This window comes from Trachemys scripta, chromosome 23 (assembly GCF_013100865.1).
Source record: "Trachemys scripta elegans isolate TJP31775 chromosome 23, CAS_Tse_1.0, whole genome shotgun sequence".
Lineage (NCBI taxonomy): Eukaryota > Metazoa > Chordata > Testudines > Emydidae > Trachemys > Trachemys scripta.
The window spans coordinates 8,561,739-8,580,583 of NC_048320.1; the positions used below are offsets into that span (position 1 = coordinate 8,561,739).

An 18,845-nucleotide genomic window follows, 5' to 3' on the forward strand; every position below is an offset into this window, starting at 1 on the left:
CGACGGTGCAGAGCCAGGGCTGGCTGAGGTCTTTCCAGGATAGCTTGAGCAGACATCAGCTTAACCCCGGGAGTGTGGAGCCCAGAGGTGTAGCTCTAGGGATAGGTCTGAGGGCAGCTGCACCTGTACCTCCGCAGGCTGCTACAACACGACCCCCAAATGGCTGCTGCCTGCAGGGGCCCGATGGGAGAAGTCACGAGGAGCCTGGGGTGCTTTGGCGCTCAGCACCGCTAGCTCCCATCGACTACCGGCCTTTGCGAGCAGTTGCACGGGGGCTCAGCGCTCTCTGAAAATCAGACCGCAAGGCTCCTTGCGAGGGGCTCCTAAAATCAGGGGCTGCAGCTGAATGGCTGGGCTGTGATGGAGAGGGGCACGGTGCCTAGTGGCGGAGAAGCTGGGCACTCTTGCGCCAGGCTCGGAGGGTGGGCGCATGCGCCTACCTCCATGACCCCGGGGGCACCAGGTCATGACTCAAATTCTCACCGTAACGTCCCCCCGCAACTCCCTCATTAGGGAGCCAGTTTCCATCAGCTGCAGGCGCCCCGGCGGGCCCAGGCTCATGGTGCCAGGGCATATTGTGTGGGCATTTAGCTCTATCTGCGATGACCACCAGCTGGCCAAGAGCCCAGCGATTGAACTAGGCCCTGCAGAGCTCCAAGCCCAGGCTCTTAGCTTGAGCTAAAGAACATGTCTATCTGGGGTTGTAAGAGACGCGTGTGTCTGCAGAGCAGGCACTGAGCGGCCCCGACAATGCACTGACCACCCCCGTCCTAGCCCCCCTCACTCCAAATCAGACCCAGCTCATATCTGCATTTATTGTCTGTTTGCTTCGACAGGGCCTGCCCCCAGCCGGGGCTAGAAAATGCCAGGGGGGCGCTGGGGCTCTTCTCCCCGTCAGAGGGTGCCCAACATGCCCCGGATGGGGGCGCTGGGGAGCGAGACACGCAGGGCAGCAGCAGGACATGGGTGGTGGAGGAGGCGGAATCCCCTCCCCCCACCGAGGCGGGGATAGTTGCTAGGCATGACAGGGCACGCTAAACCGGAGGAGGGAGCGGTTTGGGGGTCTCGCCTCCACGGGGCAGACAGCCCCTTGGGCTGCAAAGCCACTTTTCAAAGCATCCGGCCCCTGGCAGAAGGGCGCAAGAGTCCAAGACTGTGGTGCAGGGCTGAGGGAAGCAGGTCAGAGCTGACAGCTCGTCCCCTGCCCCACAATCCCCCTTCGGCTTCTCATGTGCCTAGGGGGCCATACAGTGTCCTGATGGGAGGAGGCATCTCGGCCCCAGTCAGCTCGTTCCACAGCAGTGATAAACAGGGTGGGACACTGTCAAGGGCGTGCCCCAAGGGGAGGCCATGGTCATGTGACAGTGCCCCACCCCGCCTCCACTCTTCACCCTTTCCAGCCAAGCGAAAGCTCCGGATGCAGGATTTATGTCCTGGTCCCCCCCCAACTCCTCCCTCCTTTTTGCAATTTCAGTCAGGTGCAGGATCCTTCTTCACACCCTGTCCTTCAGCTGCTGTGCAGCATGGCGGTTAAACGGCTGCCTTGGTCCACCCCAGAGGTGGCTGCTTTTCTGCAGTCAGGTGCAGTGCCCCGCTCTATGCGGCACATTTCACAAAGCACGTCGGGACCCTTCCGGCTCCGTACGAGCGTAAGATATGAAGTACTCGGTTAAGCGTCCCTCGGGAGGAATGGGGCCCACGTCTGTAAGGATGCAGCCAATCAGTCAGGGGTGGGGCTGGCTGCCCCAGACCCTCAAGAAGTTCGGTAAGGTCCATTTGCCTGTTGCATTGGTCCCATTGGTTCGAGATGGTGGCGGCTCCTTGGTTCGCCTCTTGGCTCCCCGGTGGGACCCGCCGATCCCAGGACGAGTGGCGCCGCACAGCGTCTCAACTGGGGCTGTGGGCGGGGCTGGCTTCGTTGCTGTCACTCACCAGGCACTCGTTAGATTTCAGGCTGGCCAGGGACCTGCAGCTAGGGAGGGAGGCCAGGGAGCCACAGAGCCCCAGCATGGACGGGGTGGGGTCCTTCCCTGGAGGGCAGAGGGGAATTGAAAGAGGGCAGGTCAGAGCAGGGGCCCTGCCCAACCCAGGCTGTTCAAAAATCCCCGTGCGCTTTTCCTGGCGGAGAGGGGACAAGGTGCTAAGTGACTTGTCCAAAGTCCCACTGGAAGTCAGTAGCGGAGCCAGGACTAGGACCCAGGAGCCCCTATTCCCAGTCTCCTGCTCTCTAGACCCCACTCCCTCTGAAAGCCAGGGAGCCCTCCCCCAAGGCCTGGCTCCCCGTTCCCCTGGCTCTAACCTCTACATCCTACAGGAACTGCCCCAAGCCAGCTTCGTACAGTGTAACAGATTCTTAGAGTCCAAGGCCAGAAGGGACCATTGCGATCACCTTGTCCGAGCTGCGTGCCGCAGGCCGGAGATCTCCTCCCAAGGAATTCCGAGAGCAGAAGGTTTAGAACCACATCCAGTCTGGATTTAAGTATCGCCCGGGATGGAGAATCCACCACCCCCCTCGGTAAGTTGTTCCAATGGATAATTACCCCAAACGTACGCCGTGTTTCCCGTCTAAATTGGTCCAGCTCCGTTGGGGCTGATCACCGCAGAATGCAGGCTGGGGGTTAGAGCAAGGAGCTGGGAGGCAGGATGCCTGGGTTCCACTTCCAGGTTCACCTCTAAATTCCCAGGCCTCTCGTACCAGCCCCTCCCCAGCCGTACTCTCTTGCAGACAGGTGCTAGGGTCTTCCTTCAACCCCAGGAGTCTACTAATAGGTAACTTCTGGCTCCCAGCCCTCCCAAAGGCGGCTTGCCTTTCCACCCACCGACCCGCTCCCCGGGCCCGTGGGCTTACCCAATGGCCCCCAGGGCTCTCCTTCTTGCTTGCCCTCCCCCAGCCTCTGGGAATCCGAGCTCAGGCTGTTCTCCGCCGACAGCTGATCCGTGCTCATGAAGCTATGCCTGCGAGAGACAGCGCCCTGTTACTCCCGGCCCGGAGGAGCCGGAGCAGCATTCAAAACCCCGCCGCCGGCGTATCCCCCCCACAGGAGTTCCTGCTGCTGCTGGTGACCGCGTCAGAGGGCCTTTCAGTTCCCACCGCGCGCTGCAAATTCTCCTGGAGCCCTGTGCGCTGGGGAGCCGGGAGCTGTGTGGGCTAGGAGCCTCTGGAGTCCTCCGGCCACAGGGGGTAAGTCACCGTAGTGCAGCTGGGCCCTATTGCCCAGTCTCTATTAACTAGGAGCGGAAGCACGTCTGTCCAGAGGGTGAGATTATCAATCTCCCAACCCCACTGCCCCCAGCAAACAGCTCGCAGCCTGACAGAGAGGCAAAGGCAACACACAGCTGGGGTGGGGAGGATGGGGAATGCTGGAAGGGAGACATCCCGAGCTGGGTATCTTACCCTGTGCACCCCACATCTGTTCATCCAACCACACCTCTGTCTAGGCTTCTCCCTCCCTCTGTCTGACCATCCGTCCTTCCATCCGTCTAGGCTCCTCCCTCCCTCTGTCTGACCCTCCATCCTTCCATCCGTCCAGGCTTCTCCCTCCCTCTGTCTGACCATCGATCCTTCCATCCGTCTAGGCTTCTCCCTCCCTCTGTCTGACCCTCCATCCTTCCATCCGTCTAGGCTTCTCCCTCCCTCTGTCTGACCCTCCATCCTTCCATCCGTCTAGGCTCCTCTCTGTCTAACCATCTAGACTCCTCTCTCTCTCTGTGACACACATTTTTAAGGGGTTAATTAACCACTGGAACAACTCATCAGGGGACCTGTTGGATTCTCCATTGCTTGAAGTCATTAAATCAAACCTGGAAATCTTTCTAGAAGCTCTGCTCTAGCTCAGCCACCAGATATGGGCTTGATGACCACTCACAGGGCGAGGTTCTCGTGTCCTGCAGGAGGTCAGGCTAAATAGTCATAATGGTTCCATCTGGCCTAACAGCCTTGGAGGCTCTTGTCAGGCCCCAGGCCCCTTGGCCTCCATCCATGAATGACTGGACCAGCCCCTGAGTTACCCCCGGGCTGGGAAGGATGTTGGAAGAAACCAGCCAGGCCCCTGGTTTGGGAAGCCACTTCTCTCCTCTGCTGGCAGGAGATGGGATTGCTGGCTCTGGGCTACACCCCCCACCCAACTCCCCTATTCCTTCCCAGGGGAGCAGGGCTTTACACAAGCTTCAGGGCCATGGAGTCGGATAAAACCCGAACCAGCCTGAAGGTTCCTCCGAAAAGGAGACCAGATCCCAGCACTGGAGCTGTGACTGGTTTCAGAGAATGTCTGATTCCTCCCTCCTCTTCACTGCTCTGCATGGTGAGCTATTCCCCCCTCTCCCCTGCATGGACACACACACACACACACACACACACACACACACACCCTTCTCGGGAACCCTGCACACCCATGCAGCCTTGGCAGATGGCTCAGAGCAGCATCTGAAGGTGGGAGGTTCATAGGGACCCTGCCTCCCCGAGTGTCTCCTCTTGCTGCCCTGCACGCTGCCCCCCACCCGGGACCCCGGCTCCTCGGGGTCTCCTCCCTGGGGATTCACCTCCTGTACAGCTTGGCGTCTGACCCGCTTTCGTTCCCATTGAGGGTCCCCAGCGACGGCCACTGGTTCACCAGCGGCGTGGCCATCTCCTTGGAGAGCTGGGTGTTCTCACAGGGGATCAGGCCCGTCCTGGAGGCAGAGGAGGAGGAGGGGAGGCTGTGATGCGCAGCGGGCCAGGGCCTGCCCCGAGAGACAGGGCCAGGAACACAACAGAGCCCTAGTCGCCTCCCAGCAGGGCTAGCAGCCACATACAACGTGGCATGGAGGGCGCGGTGGGAACTCTGGGGCAGAGGGAACTGATGGGGGGAGGAAAGGAGAGAGCCCCTGCCCAGGGAGCTTGGGGGGAGGAAGGGGAGGAGAGAGCCCCTCCCCCCGTGGGCCAGGAGGAGCGATGGGGGGGTTGAGAGAGCCCCTCCCCATGTGGGGCAGAGGGAGCTTGGGGGGAGGGGAGGAGAGCGCCCCTCCCTACATGGGGCAGGGTTTTTTTTGATGGACTCACAGCTGCTCCTGCAGTTCCAGGATGACGCCCTCCAGCTCCCTCTTCTCCAGCTGGTTCTGCACCTTCACCTCCTCCAGCCTCATCTGTAGGCGCTTGTTCTCCGCCTCCAGGTCCTTCAGCTGGGATTCCCGGAGACGCACCAGCTCCTCCAGGTACCCCTGAGGCACAGGCAGGGATCAGGCCTGGCGGGGCAGGGCCTGGGGATGCACAACTGTGGGCGTGGCACACTGTGTCCAGGCCAGCTCTGCCAGGGGAGGGATCTGGAGGCAGGGACAGATAGAGGAGGCATGCCAGGACCACCCCGGTGGAGCAGCAGCTTCCACCCCAGGCAGCAGGATGGGGGCCGTACCCCCCAGCGGCATGCACGGAAGGGAAGCGTGAGCACCATTCTGGTGGGGAGGGAGCAGGTGGGTGCGGGGGGCGGTCAGGGTCACTGGTGCTGCTGGGTCTAGGAGCTGCGGGGCAGGTAGCAGCAGGGCTCCCCCGGGGTTACTTGTCTCTGCTTCAGCACCGGGGGCTGGGCGAGATGACCTCCCGAGGTCCCTTCCAGCCCCACATATCTAGGAGGGAGGCTCAGAACCAAACACCCCCACCCCCAATCCGCACCCCTCACTGCCAGATGCCCGGGTACCTTCTGCGCATACACGATGCGGAACTTCTGCTCCATCTTTCGCCACTTGTTGTACCAGCTGTCCTCGTCGGTGACCAGCAGCTGGTAGGGGTGCTCGGGGGAGCTCTCCTCGCTCGTGCTGCTCTCCACGCTCCTCCGGTCCTCCTCGTCGCTCAGGTAATCGTAGCTGCCCAGAGAACCAGGGGCTCAGCGGGAGAAGACAGCTCCCTGTCTGCCCCGATTTGGCGGGGAGGGTCAGGGGTGTCCTGGGAGCAGGAGTGAGGCTCAGCAAGTGGAGGGGGGCACGAAACCCAGAGAACAGCACAGCTCCGAGTCGTTGTCTGGGCTGATTTCCTCCCCTGGGCAGCAGGAGAATTGCCCGAATGGGCGGCTTGGCAACTTAATCAGCAAGGACTGGAGAGTGAGTGAAAGTGTTGGAGGGGCCCAAGGAGACGCTAAAGCACATAGCACTGTTGCCAGCTAAGAAGAGCTCTCCGCTGTGGCAAGCGGCTCAGATCTGGGGTTTGGAGCCAAAAATCCGGACCCCTGGGTTCTAGCCCAGATGTGTCTCTTCTGGGCAGTTTAGTCAGGACATGGAATCACGGTAACAGGGTCAGAGCCTGGCACTTTGCCATCCTGGACTGAGCTCCCTTCACTGTGCAGCGTGGGGAGCTGTCCAGAGCGGCCATTCGGCCCTGTCCACTCGGGAAAGATCTCGTGGCGCTTTTTCCTAATAGTTTTCCCCATTGTCCCTGGTGGCATTTTTGCTTCCTTCCTCCCCCAGGCCTGTGCTGAGTGGTGGGCGGGTTCCCTCACCCCAGAGGTGCTGCCGTGTGAAACACTCTGGGAGCTCTGGAGAGACAGAAATGTAAATCCAGTAGTTCAGCCTTGCCCCTAAATCACTCCCTCTGGCCCGTCTAATCCCTGCTGTGGCTCTAGTTTATGGAGTGCTCAGATCTATGTGCCCAGCGACGTCACACCAGCAAGGGACTATCACCTTCCTGCCTCGAGACACCCTGAAACAACATTGTGCCTAAGGACCAGCCGTGACGGGGCCCCTTGTGTCAGGTGCTGTACAAACACAGAGAAAGTCCCTGTCCCAAAGAGCGTATTGGCTGTCACAGTGCTTTGAATCTCCTAATTTGCCCTTTGCTCTCTGTCGCCCCCTAGTGCTCTCTCTGCATCACTCTTTCCCATGGTTCTCCTGGCCACTGAACATCAGCCTTAGATCATTTCCCCCCGGGACGTGCCAGCTCTCGTTTTTCCAAGCTGAAATCCAACTGTTCTCGCTCTTGACCCCTTGGGACTATTTCTCTGCACCTCCTCTCGGTTTGCAATACTCACTGACCTGCCTCTCCTCGGTGCTGGGTAGATGTATGTGACGGCACCGTAGCAACGGGCAGTGTCTTCTCATGGCCCCCTAGCGAGAGCGTTTGTGGTGCTTCATGCAGGAAATGGGACTACATTACCCAGAATCCTTAGTGACAAGGTAGGTATCGGCTTGGAAATACAAGTCTGGGGGTTCTTAGTTGCATGATGCAGTTACGCAATTGCAGACCCTCCTGGCGGGGGTTTTCGGCTGTGATAACTACAGGCGTCAGGACTTAGCGCCCAGCTGACCAACCTCCCATGAGAGACAGCATGGTCCAGTGCCTACCACCATTATCTGGGACTCAGGAGACCGGGGTTCCCTTCCCAGATCTGCTGCAGGCAAGTCACTTCCACTCACTGGGCCTCCACTTTTCCCTCCCACCGCTTGTCTGTTCGATTGTAAGCTCCTTGGGGCAGGGACTGCCTCTTACCAGGCGTCTGTGCAGCACCCTGGGGCCCTGACCCCGGTTGGGGTCTGGCGGTGCCACTAATGGGAGCTGGGCCCCCCACACTGACAGTGGCTGGCTCATTGAGTGGATGATACAGTAGCTGTTACCTCTGTGTAAACTTCAGATACGGGGTGTAGTCAATGACCACAGGGGTTTTCCCGTCCATTACTTCCCCTTTCAAGCAGAAACTGAAAGACACAATGAGAAAAAGGAGTTCTGGCAAAACCGATCGATCAACACTGCCCCAGAGCTCCTGGGGTCAGAGCTGGAAACATTTTCCTGTGGATCTAACTCTACCCTGACACTGTTCTTGGGGTACCCAGGACTGAGAGTCGCCTTTTTCCCTGACGCCTGGGCATCAGCTGCCTAATACCACCAGCCGGTCAGCCACTCAAGCCCTCTCCTCTGGTGTATCCCAGCCCTGTCTTTGCCTGGCATGTTCACAAGAAGTGCACTCCAGCCCCCGAGTCCTCTTGAAGCGTTCCTGGGACACCCAGCCCCTGGTTACTCACAGAAATCCCAGATCTGCCCCCAAGGGAACGGTGTACCCCAGCTTAACCTTAGATCGCTGCTCCTGTATGTCACGCAGCACGTATCATAAAACCAAAGATTTCTTTAAGAAAGAATAGAGGTTCCACCAGGGAACAAGAGTGGGAGAAAGAAACAAATGGTTACAATACATAACAAATCACAGAACGTGCACTAGGGCCTACACTTCCGAATCGCTCCCTTTCCTAGTTAATACAATAGGTTCCTATCCCCCGGTCCCAAAGTTCAGTCTGTCGCAGAGCTGGCTGGCTTCCCAGGTCCCACGATCCAATCTTTTGTGAAACACCCCGCTCCTCAATATATGTTCCATTCTATATGCATCCGAAGAAGTGGGCTGTAGTCCACGAAAGCTTATGCTCTAATAAATTTGTTAGTCTCTAAGGTGCCACAAGTACCCCGCTCAAGAAGAGGTCTCCTCAGTGAATGGATGCAGAGGGTCTTTGTCCACCCTGTGAAACACCAAACCAGCCTTTTGTCTTTACTGACAGGCACTGTGATCCCCTGTCCGCTCTAATATTTCTTTTTACTTCCATGGGGGTCTGGATTGTTTGCAGTTGTCTTTGGTGGTTTTCCATTGATTGCTCTAGGCAAGGGTAGACAACTGAACCTTGCATTATGTCTCCGGCTGACCAGGGATGGGTGACAACCCCCTCCTACTTGCATGGGCCGTCACTGACACATAGGATTCCCCGATGACTAACTCCTACTCCAAGCCCAGAAGGCATAGTTTTCAATGTAGCTATATCATTCCTTAAGGGTGGCACCCATACACACAACTCACAATGATTATGAGTCTTGGCAAGTCACAAGCTTTCAGTGGAGACCTCACACGCTACCCTTCTTGGATAAATACCATGAAAGTGGTGTATTAGGTGTAGTGAGTGTGTCAGGTCTGAGACAGGAACTGCTTGCAGAGAACAACAGAGAGCTTTTGCCCATTGGCACCAACAGGCCTCTGTGCAACCTTCCCAAACCTCCCCCACTGTAGAGGACGGTGCAAAAACACTGAATGGGGGGGAGCTCCCAGCTACTGCAGTACCAGCCTCTCCCAGCAGGGGGCGCTGTAGGGGTGGGGCAGGAGCACTGGCTGTGGGAGGAGATCCCTGCTGCTCCATTCTCAGCCTCTCCCAGCAGGGGGCGCTGTGGGGGGGGTGCAGGAGCACTGGCTGTGGGGGGAGATCCCTGCTGCTCCAGTACCAACATTCCCTAGCAGGGTGTGCAATAGGAGACAGTGTAGGTCTGAGGACACACATCCCGTGTCCTTAGTCCGGAGCAGGAAGCCAGGCAGGAGTGGGGCTGAAAGGGTCGAGCAGACCAGTTCAGCCATTTCCAAGAATGAGGCCAGGAGAAAATATGTTGGTTTTGCCCATGTTAAAAAATCCTGGTGTCCTCTTTGAAAAGCTGTTGCAATCCCGTACTTTGGTGCAGGGACATGAAATGTGGCCGGGTCATGGGCCCAGGTGTCAGGGATGCACCTTATCCCATTTCACTATAGTGCGGCTCCACAGAGAGGATGACAACCTACTATTGCTGTCAGCTACGCTGTTAACTCAAGTTGCAGAGATCTGTGCAGTGGATCTAAAGGTTCCCACTTGCTGATGACCCGCGGGGGTGTCAGATCTGTCTCCCCACATCAACTCCTTCCCTCTGCCCCACTGGTTCCCAGTCGCTTTCCCAAGCAGTCCCAGTTTCCCTCCTCTGGCTCCCAGTCCCAGTCTTTGCCCCCCACGCCAACTTCCACTCCCGGTTTCTCTCTCCCCACCGGGAGCACCATTATTAAAGTTACAAAGTCAAGCACTCAAATATTAGGCAATGCCAGAATTCAGGTTCCCTGTGCAACCTTCCTTCAGCCCACTTGGGCACATGAATGATGCTGCAGTCTTTAATTAGATGATCATGCTGTTTCTTCCAGCGCATGGGGCCTGCTCTGGGGTTGAACCAGAGTTTTGCAGCAAAGGAGGCTGTGGTGTATAGGGGCCCTGCCTCACTGGCTGCAGAAGTTGGAAGGTGGCTAGTGAAGGAGGCAGGGGATTGCAGGAAGGGAATAGATGGTCTGGTTAAAGGCAGGTGAATGTTGCTCTGGAGAAATAGATTCTGTCCCTTCCTCTGCCCTGTCCCTGGTGTGATGCTGAGTGAGGTGCTTAAACCCAGCTTTTCACTAATTACCAGATCCTCGTGTTTTTGTGGGGGCCTGACTCGGAACCCTGGGGCTTGATTTACAGAAGGGCTGAACTTTATCAGCTGCAACGGAAGGCAGTGGGAGCTGCGCTTTGAACATGTAAAGTGCTATCTAATGCCAAATACTCCGAAAAGAATCACATCGTACGTGTCTCAAAGTGGGCACCCAAAATGATTCGAAAAATTTGTGTGACGCAGTTCCTCATCTGTAAAACGGGGAAAACAACACCCTTCATCCCACCTGGGTGTTGTGAGGATCACACTCGTGAAGCGCTCGAATGCGTCAGTGGCAAAACACCCAGGAGGAAATGAACAATGCTGTCTTCCGAGCAGGATTTGAATAGGATGTAGTACGTGGATGTCACCCATTGACTGGTGAGGAGAAAAGAAAATAGCTGATTGGTGCTCACTGAATGAGCCAGGGGTCCTGTGGGAAAAATAGCGTGAGATCACATCATTAAAGACGACCATAATACGTACACACAAAGGGGCTGAACGAAGGTTAAAGAGGCAATCTTAATTCTGGCATTTCCTAACTTCTTTGCCACCTTCATAACGTTCTTTTAATGTAGGTTTGAGGCTAATGGTATTTTGTAATTCTAATGAAGTCCCTTGTTCAGTGTTTATAGAAAGTATGTGTGTATGTGTGATTCTTTAGCCCCGACAGAGGAGCCCCGGTTGGTTATGAGCACAGAGTGCTTGGATCTCGCTATGAGAAATGTGCATTGTCCCTGTTGGTCGGTCTGTCTCCCTCTGGGTTTTCTAAGGTGGTCATTCAGCACTGCTCTAGGTATTTTGTAATGGGTGCTTTAAAAATACCTCTGAGATTTTGATTCAATGTAAGAACGGCTATGCTGAGTCTTGGTCCATGTAGTCCAGTATCTTGTCATCTGACAGTGGCTGGTGCCAGATGCTTTAGAGGGAATGAACAGAGCAGCCAATTGAGTGATCCATCCCCTGTTGTCCAATCCTAGCTTCTGGCAGTTGGAGGTTAAGGGACACCCAGAGCATGAGATTGTGCCCCTGACCATCTTGGCTAATAAGCTCATGGAGGATAGGTCCATTGCTGGCGAATTCTTTTTTGAACCCAGTTATACTTTTGGCCCTCACACCATCCCTGGCGAGGAGTTCCACAGGTTGACTGTGTGTTGTGTGAAGAAGTACTTCCTTAGGTTTGTTTTATAATCTGCTGCCTATTCATTTCATTGGTGACCCCTTGTTCTTGTGTTGCGTGACGGAGTCAATAACACTTCCCTATTCACTGTCTCCACACCAGTCATGATTTTATAGCCATCCATCATACCCCCCTTCAAGAGGAACTGTTCTCAGGCTCCTCCTACCTGAAGTCAATGGCGCTGAGGCCGATCAGCATCCCGGTGAGCACAGTGGACTCTTCTCGCAGCATGATAGCGCCGTCGTCGTAAAACCTTCTGCGGGGAAGGACAGACACCGTTATCCCTGCGGAGGGGGCTGCAGAATAGCCAGCAACACCACACATGCTCCCACACAGCCTTACTACACAGACAAGCCTGCCCACTGCTACGAGCTCCATGGGGTCTCCCTGGCATCCGTCCATTCACACTCACGCAGCCTTGCCCTGGAGACCCAGCCAAGCGCTGCGATACGAAGCCAGAGATCACACTCACATGACCATGCCCCTGCGCTGGCTCGTGAAATCCATCGTAAATGCGAAAGGTGCTGTTCTTACCACGCCGCGCCCCCGGGGAGCCCTGTGCTGCATGCATCTGAGGCACAGGGCGAGGTGCCTGCATCTCACCCGAGCATTTTCGCGGGCTCCCGCACTCCCATTCAGGAGGCGAGTGGACCGAGCCAGTGAGGGGCAAGGAGGAGTAGGGATGGGGTCCTCCTTTGCCCCAGGGGCTGGGAAACGTGAGCCACACAGCAACCCTACTGCTCCGACCAAGGGACAGCAATGTATGGTGGGGATTTGTAGCCTCCACGGGAAGCCCATCCTGCTACACTCTTCTGTGGATGGGGCCCGTAGGCTCTTCCTACCAACGCAGCCCCAAGACGGGCAAACGCTGGGCTCCCTCGGTCTCGCCCCGGCTGTGAGAGAAACGGCCTGTCTGCACCCCGTCAGCAGAACGGCGCGTTGCTGTGTGCGGAAGCTGCTCACCTGGTGGTTCTGGTGTCCCTCAGGGCCGTGGTGATGTATTCCGACATGCGTTTCTCCATCAGCGCCACGCGGATCCAGGCCCGGCCCTGCGACAGATCCAGGCACGGGGCGGTTAGGAGGACCTGCCTCTAGTGTCAACATCCATCCATCCACCCACCTAGTCTATCCATTCCCACTGACACCCATCCATCCATCCAGCACAAGGTGCCCATCACTGTAGTCTCTGGGCACTAGCTAGTGTCTTGTGACTGCCCCCTTCAAATTCAGCAGACACCCTTCTGGGAAGGATGGGCACAGGGGTTGCCCCATTAGCTGGTGTCCCTTTCCAGGTTGCCTAGGAATGGCAGGGGCCCTTTGGCCCAGCGACCCTGCTAGACCCACTGAGATGGGCTCTCTGCCCTTCCCGTGTGTCTGCTGCTTTCCCCTTCCCTGACGGGACCCGCCCAGCTTATTGGCTTAGACAGCGGGGGAGCAGCCGCCTGGGGCCCTGCCTGACCTTGGCCCTAGACGTGCTGATGTTCTCCATGTTCTCAATGCTGCTGACGCAGTTGTTGGGGACCTTGCTGCAGGCCAGGCGGATGTAATCCCAGAAGCCGCGCTGCCCATCGGAGCTGAACCAACTGACGGGACCTGGGACAGAGAAGAGGAGACGGCTGGGCTGCGACCAGGAGAGGTCCCTGCCGTCCAGGGGGCCAGCCTGCCTTAAACATTGGCCAATGCTGGAGGCTCTAGACATCCTCCGTAGCAGATGCATGCACACAACAGTTGCACACACACACAGTCAATAGGAGTAGACATCTGCCCACCTGGATGCAGACAATTGCACACAAATATGCGTCCAACATTTGCACACACGTGCATGCAACAGATGTGCACAAACACTCACGCACGGAATGTTCACATGTTCACACTTGTGCTTACGGTAGGTGTGTCCACAGGCAGGTGTCCCATTGCAGAAGTGTGTAAACACGATGCATGCCCAGACACACACATGCAACCGAACGCCCTGCGGGGAGCCCAACCAGTCCACGCGAGCACGCGCACCGTTACCTTTGAAGCGGTGGCTCAAGATCTGCTCTAGAATGGCAGCGAAGTTGATGAACTCCTCCGACGAATCGTCAATGGGCTCCGTGGTGTATTTCTCCAGCAGGGTCTTCACGGAAAATCTACCGGAGAGAAAAATTTATATATAGATCACGGACTGGTATGCAGGAGAGGCAGACAAGAGTTTCCTGTGCGGGCCCTCGGGGAGAATCTCTGAAAGGTAGTAAGGAGAAGCAGCTCTCCAGCACTGCCCTGGGACTCAGGAGAGCTGGGGGCTATTCCTAGTTTTGCCACTGAGCCTGTTGTATGACCTTGGGTTGGGTGAGGCAGCGTGACCTAGTGGATAAAACACCCCACTGGGGAGCATGGGGGCTGGGTTCAATCCCAGGGCTGTTGGGTAAGCTTGGGCAAGTTGTTCCCTGGGCCTCAGTGTCCCCATCTGTGAAATGGGGGTAACGATACTGACCTCCTTTGTAAAGCACTTGGAGCTCTATTGATGAAAAATGTGATAAGAACTAGGAGCTACTATTGCTTCCCCCTTGGCCTTGTCTATTTAGCCTGAAAGCGCTTTGAGGGTGGGCCTCGCTCTCCATGTGCATGTACAGCTCCTGGCACGACGGAGCCCTGCAGAACACTGATTCACCATCTCCATCAGGGGGACACCAGTTCCACACACCCTTCTCCTTGCGTCTCCATTGTGGCCAGGATACGATTTCATGATCTGTGGTGCAATTCCCTGGTGGGGGAAGCCGTTACACAGCATCTGCACGTGGACAGAGGCAGCATGCTCTCCTGTGGACAGATATGAGAAGCCCATGCCCGTCTCCAGCTCCGGCTCACTCAGCAAAGTGCTTTAGTCACTAATGAATTAGGCCTCCAATTAAAGAGGCCTATTTAACAGATAGGGAAACTGAGGCACGGAATGGGGGACGTCAGTGAGGGTGAAGAAGGGAACTTGGGAGTGCTGCACTCCTCTTCCCATCACTACGTCATGCTCCCCTTCAGGGCCCAGACTAGAACCAGGAGTCCTGCATCCAAGACATTTGCTTTCCACTCACATCTATGATTATTACGGGTCATACTGTCAGCTCACTCTTGCAAGTGGAGGCCAGTGGGCTGCCAGCAGGAGCGCTCTCTCCTTCCCCACCACGCGGTTTGCCTCTTCTCGCTGCACTGAGGCATCTGCCGTTTCCAGACAGCTCTTCAGACACCTACGCACCCAGCTGTCCTCAGGCCTTCTTAGGGCCCTGTTTTTCAGCACAGAGCGAGTGGAATCCCGCCCGAGTTCTCTGGGGGGCGCGGAGGAGCAGGGCAGGAAGTTGTTGTTCCTGGTTTCAGATGGCATCATTGACATGTCAAACCCTGCAAAGGACTTTTGCTAGACCGGTGTCAGGCACTGAATCAAAGGGATATTGCAAGGGAGAGACGGCCACAGACACAGCGTGGGAGGGAGGCCGGCGGGGAAAGAGTGCAGGGGACTGGAACTTGGGACTCCGAGGGTCTAGCTAGAGCTTTGGAAGGGAGCATGGTCTAGTGATCGGAGCCGGAGACTGGAAGTCAAACGATTTAGGTTCTGTTTCCAGCTCTGGGAAAACATGCTTTGGTGGGGAGACTAGGGGGCTGGGATCAGGACTCCTGGGTTCTAGTCTCCGTTCTGCCCCTGTATGAACCTAGGCCAGTCGCTGCCTCGCTCTGTGCCTCGGTTTCCCCATTTGCAGATAAAAGTGACCCACCTGCTGAGGAGCTTGAGGCTTATTTCGTGCTTTAGACTCTCATGTGCTGTCTAAGGGCTGTACATGGTGCCATTACTATGTTAGCTACTGTCCTGCCAATGCAACTCTTACCCATTTAAAAACCCATCTTACTAAGTCACTGACCTAGATGATATCCTGTAGCAGTGAGTTCCAAAGGCTAATCATGCACCATGTTAAACTAGGCCATTTTACCTATTGGAAATCTGTAGTTTGTAAAATTCAAATAAGTGACCACACACACACTTTCCTATGGAAAATGATTATTTATATTATAGTTGCACCTGGAGGCTCCAGGGGAGATCAGGGCCATGTTGTGCTAGGTGCTGTATAGACCTAAACTGAGAGACAGGCCCTGCCCTAATGAGCTCACAGACAAACTAGCCTGACAGAAGGCAGAAAAGGGGAGTATTTTTAATCCCCATTTTACAGATGGAGAAACCGAGGCACAGAGAGATGGAGTGACTCCCCCAAGGTCACCCAGGAAGGCTGTGGCAGAGTTGGGACCTGAACCCAGCTCTCCTTAGCCCAGTCCACTCAACCCATCTCATGGCCTTGTGCTTTTCCTCAAGGTGCTGCTTAGCGTCATCCTGATCTCACATGGGGGCTGGGCTTTTCCACCCCACAAGATCCCCCCTCCTGTCTCTCCCGCCCCCACTCCAGCCTGAGGACATCAGGCCGCCTTTCACCGGAGCTAGAATACATCAGGGGGGAATAAAGACACTAACAGGATTGGACAATGGAGCTTTTCATCTCGGTCTGCTTGGCCACGCTGCTGGAGGCAGCTGCTTGCGTTGCTGAATCAGGGCATCCTTTGTGACACCAGCCCCCCAAGGAGCCCATGCCTGAGTTGATCAAACCAATTTCTCTAGTGCTCATGGTGGGGGGAAGGAAAGGGGGAAAATGGTGCTCACAGTTAGAGAGAGAAACTGACATTAGTAAAAAGCAGCAAATAAGGTGCCACTTCTCCAAGGAGCTGGATGCAACGTTAAGTGTCTGGTAGTGGTAGCCTGTAATTACACATCAGAGCTGCGGGAGCGCACAGCCCTGCAGAGAACATCCTGCTATTTCCTCCCAGGGAATGGAGTAATTTAGACACCTGCGCCCACATGGGCCCTGTTGGTGTCAGTGGGGTGCCCCAGAGGCAGCTCCATGGATCTAGTTGCAGGATGAGTGATTTAGGCCCTGACCCAGCAAAGTACTTAAGAAAGCACTTAATTTCTAGCATGCGAGTAGCCCCCTTGATGTCAATGGGACAGTCTGCACGAGTCGAGGGCAGTGCTTGGCTGGATCTCACCACCACCGTTTGTGCAAAAGCAAAGTGGGTCTGACTCATCTTAGAATCCTTTGACTGTTTTGAGAAAGCAGTGGAGAGAGGAGAACTGGTTGCCCCTAATTGATGTAGGCTTTCAAAAGGTCTTGGACAAGGCCCCTCTCAACGGGGTGTCATGGACTGAGAGGCAAGGCATTATCATTGCTCGCCGAGGCAGAAAGCGGAACCGGAATAAGGGGCCAATTTTCACCCTGGGCAAAGGTTAAGAGTGGCAGCCTGGAGGTCCTGGCCTGGGTCCTGTGTTATTGAACTCAAACATTCAACGGTAGCATGTATACACACACACACACACGAGACCCTCATCAGAACCCCAGTGCATGGGGTTGGTAAGAGACAGTCCATTCCCTGGCCCCAGGGTGGGATTTTACAGGCACAGGGTGGGAGTGACTTGCCCAAGGTCACACAACAGACAGTAGCGGAGCTGGGAAGAGACGCCAGTCCTGGCTCCTAGCAGGCCAGTGTCCCACTCACTGGACCACAGTGATGTTACTATCATATCCATTGTAAGGGCTCCTGGTCTCTTCAACGAGCGACACGATTTCTTACAGATCCTATCAATGTTTGCTTAGTAGCCTCTCCGTGCACTCAGAACCAATCCAAGCAGATCTCAAACACAGCCTCTTTAGCATCCCAGAGCAAGAACCTATTCCTGAGCCTTGTGGCTTGTGGGAGCCAGATGGCGTCTCTCTCTCTCCTTTCTGCTGTCAGTTAATTCAGTGCCAGACTGATCGCTCTGGGGAGTGCCCTCCTCTATTGATCCCGGGTCGGGTACAGCATAGGCCACCCCATGACCGCAAAGGAGCCCCAGTAAGAAGGCATGGCTCAGCCTGGTGACCCATCCAACCCATGGCCCACATGAGAGTCCATTAAAAGCCAATGCAGTGGCTGTGTCTTGGCCATGGTCCCCTGCTCAATAGGAACTAGGCTGACACTCCCCTCTCCTCTTCAGCAGCCATCAGATAACTTCAGACAAATTCTACCACCAGACATACACGTTTTGCAAAGAGGCAACTACCTGGGAAATCCATCAAACCGCAAGGATCACACCCTGCTGGACTTTAACCCTCATGCCTCCTATTGCACCTGGACCCACGTGCTGAGTTTTGTAGCCCTGGGAGACAGAGGTTTTATTATCCCCATTTTACAGATGAGTAAACAGAGGCAAGGCCAAGGTCAAGGTCCCCCAGCAGGGCCAGAGCCTGGATTGGAATTCAGGCACATCCATCCTGGTACTCCGTTCGTTAGTGATCGCAGCGTTCCCCAGGCAAGACGTTTCTCAGTCCAGCAGTTGTGCCGTTCCCGTTATTAACAACCAGCAACTGCCCCTGTCAAAAGCAGCTGCCAGTCAAGTGTGAGGCCCAGCTTTAAAAGGCGGTGGGGTTGGCAGGGAGGGAGCAAGAAAGATGGTCCCGTTGGGAGGGGACTAACTTGGGAGAGCTGGGTTCCTTTCTCAGCTCTGCTGCAGCCTCCCTGTGCCTTAGGCATGTCACTTAGCCACTCACTGCCTCCATCTTTACGCTGAGGAGAACAGCACTGCCCAGCCTCACAGGGACCAGTAAAGGTTGAGGGGCTCAGCTACCGCAGTGCCAAGCGCTGCCGAGACAGGCAGAACCCTTCCCCAAGGACAGTGAAACTGCCCCCACAGACTCCCAGAGAAGGACTGGGTGGTTCTGCTCCTGGAAAAAGCCGACAAGACCAGATACCAGCAGCACTGCTGGGGCCGGGGGGAGAAAAATCCCGCCCCCCCTTGCTGCTCACAAAGCCATTCCTTCTTCAGGGCAGGCACACACAAAATAAGTGCTTGAATCAGTGGGACCCTGACTGCTTCAAAGCTTTTCCTGTCCCCTTTACCAGGTCCAGGGGTCTGGTGTGAGACGGTGCAGTTGGGCCCCACATTGTCTTTTGGGCCCCATCTCTCCCCCAGGGACCAGCCCCCTCGATGCTGGAGGAATAACTGCAGGCCCAGCGCTCCCGCGGGAGACAAGGGGGGCCTGGCCTGGCCTCGGGAATGGCCTTGGAGGGGATCGCCGTTTCCAGTGCAGGGCCCATGGTAAGGCCAGCAGGGACCATCCTGCTCTCCAGGCCTGACCGGCTGCTGACCCGGAGCGCCAGCTGCGAGCTCCGGCAGCGGGATGAGAGAGAGAGAGAGAGTGTGTGTGTGTGTGTATGTGTGTGAGTGTGGTGTCGGGGATGGCGATGGATGTGAATGAAGGTCTTCGGGGTCACCCGGCACCATGCATTGGGCAGGAGGCGCTTTCAGGGGGCTCTGAGTGGAGAAAATTGTACCCCCCCTCCCCTTTCGGGGATAGAGGCGGGTCACTTCACCCTGAAGCCAAATTGGGACCCATTACAGACCAGATCATAGCCCAGGGCCCAGCTTGGGGG

The 18,845-nt window shown here is 56.1% G+C and overlaps 1 protein-coding gene across 3 annotated transcripts in view; it reads right to left on the reverse strand.

The window, feature by feature from the left end:
- Nucleotides 1-810: 810 nt before the first annotated feature.
- RUNDC3A (RUN domain containing 3A) overlaps nucleotides 811-18,845 on the reverse strand; it is a 23,019-nt gene continuing 4,984 nt past the window's right edge. Inside the window, exons 2-11 of one of the 3 annotated variants that reach the window (XM_034756236.1) lie at nucleotides 13,383-13,498; nucleotides 12,829-12,962; nucleotides 12,333-12,418; nucleotides 11,536-11,622; nucleotides 7,576-7,656; nucleotides 5,670-5,835; nucleotides 5,039-5,196; nucleotides 4,540-4,668; nucleotides 2,849-2,955; nucleotides 811-2,030 (exon numbers count right to left, since the gene is read on the reverse strand). In XM_034756236.1, the coding sequence (XP_034612127.1) occupies nucleotides 1,888-2,030; nucleotides 2,849-2,955; nucleotides 4,540-4,668; nucleotides 5,039-5,196; nucleotides 5,670-5,835; nucleotides 7,576-7,656; nucleotides 11,536-11,622; nucleotides 12,333-12,418; nucleotides 12,829-12,962; nucleotides 13,383-13,498 (1,207 nt within the window). In that variant the 3' untranslated portion in view covers nucleotides 811-1,887. Of the gene's footprint in view, nucleotides 2,031-2,848; nucleotides 2,956-4,539; nucleotides 4,669-5,038; nucleotides 5,197-5,669; nucleotides 5,836-7,575; nucleotides 7,657-11,535; nucleotides 11,626-12,332; nucleotides 12,419-12,828; nucleotides 12,963-13,382; nucleotides 13,499-18,845 lie in introns of all 3 variants that reach the window. The other 2 variants (XM_034756235.1, XM_034756237.1) reach the window with 2 other exon arrangements.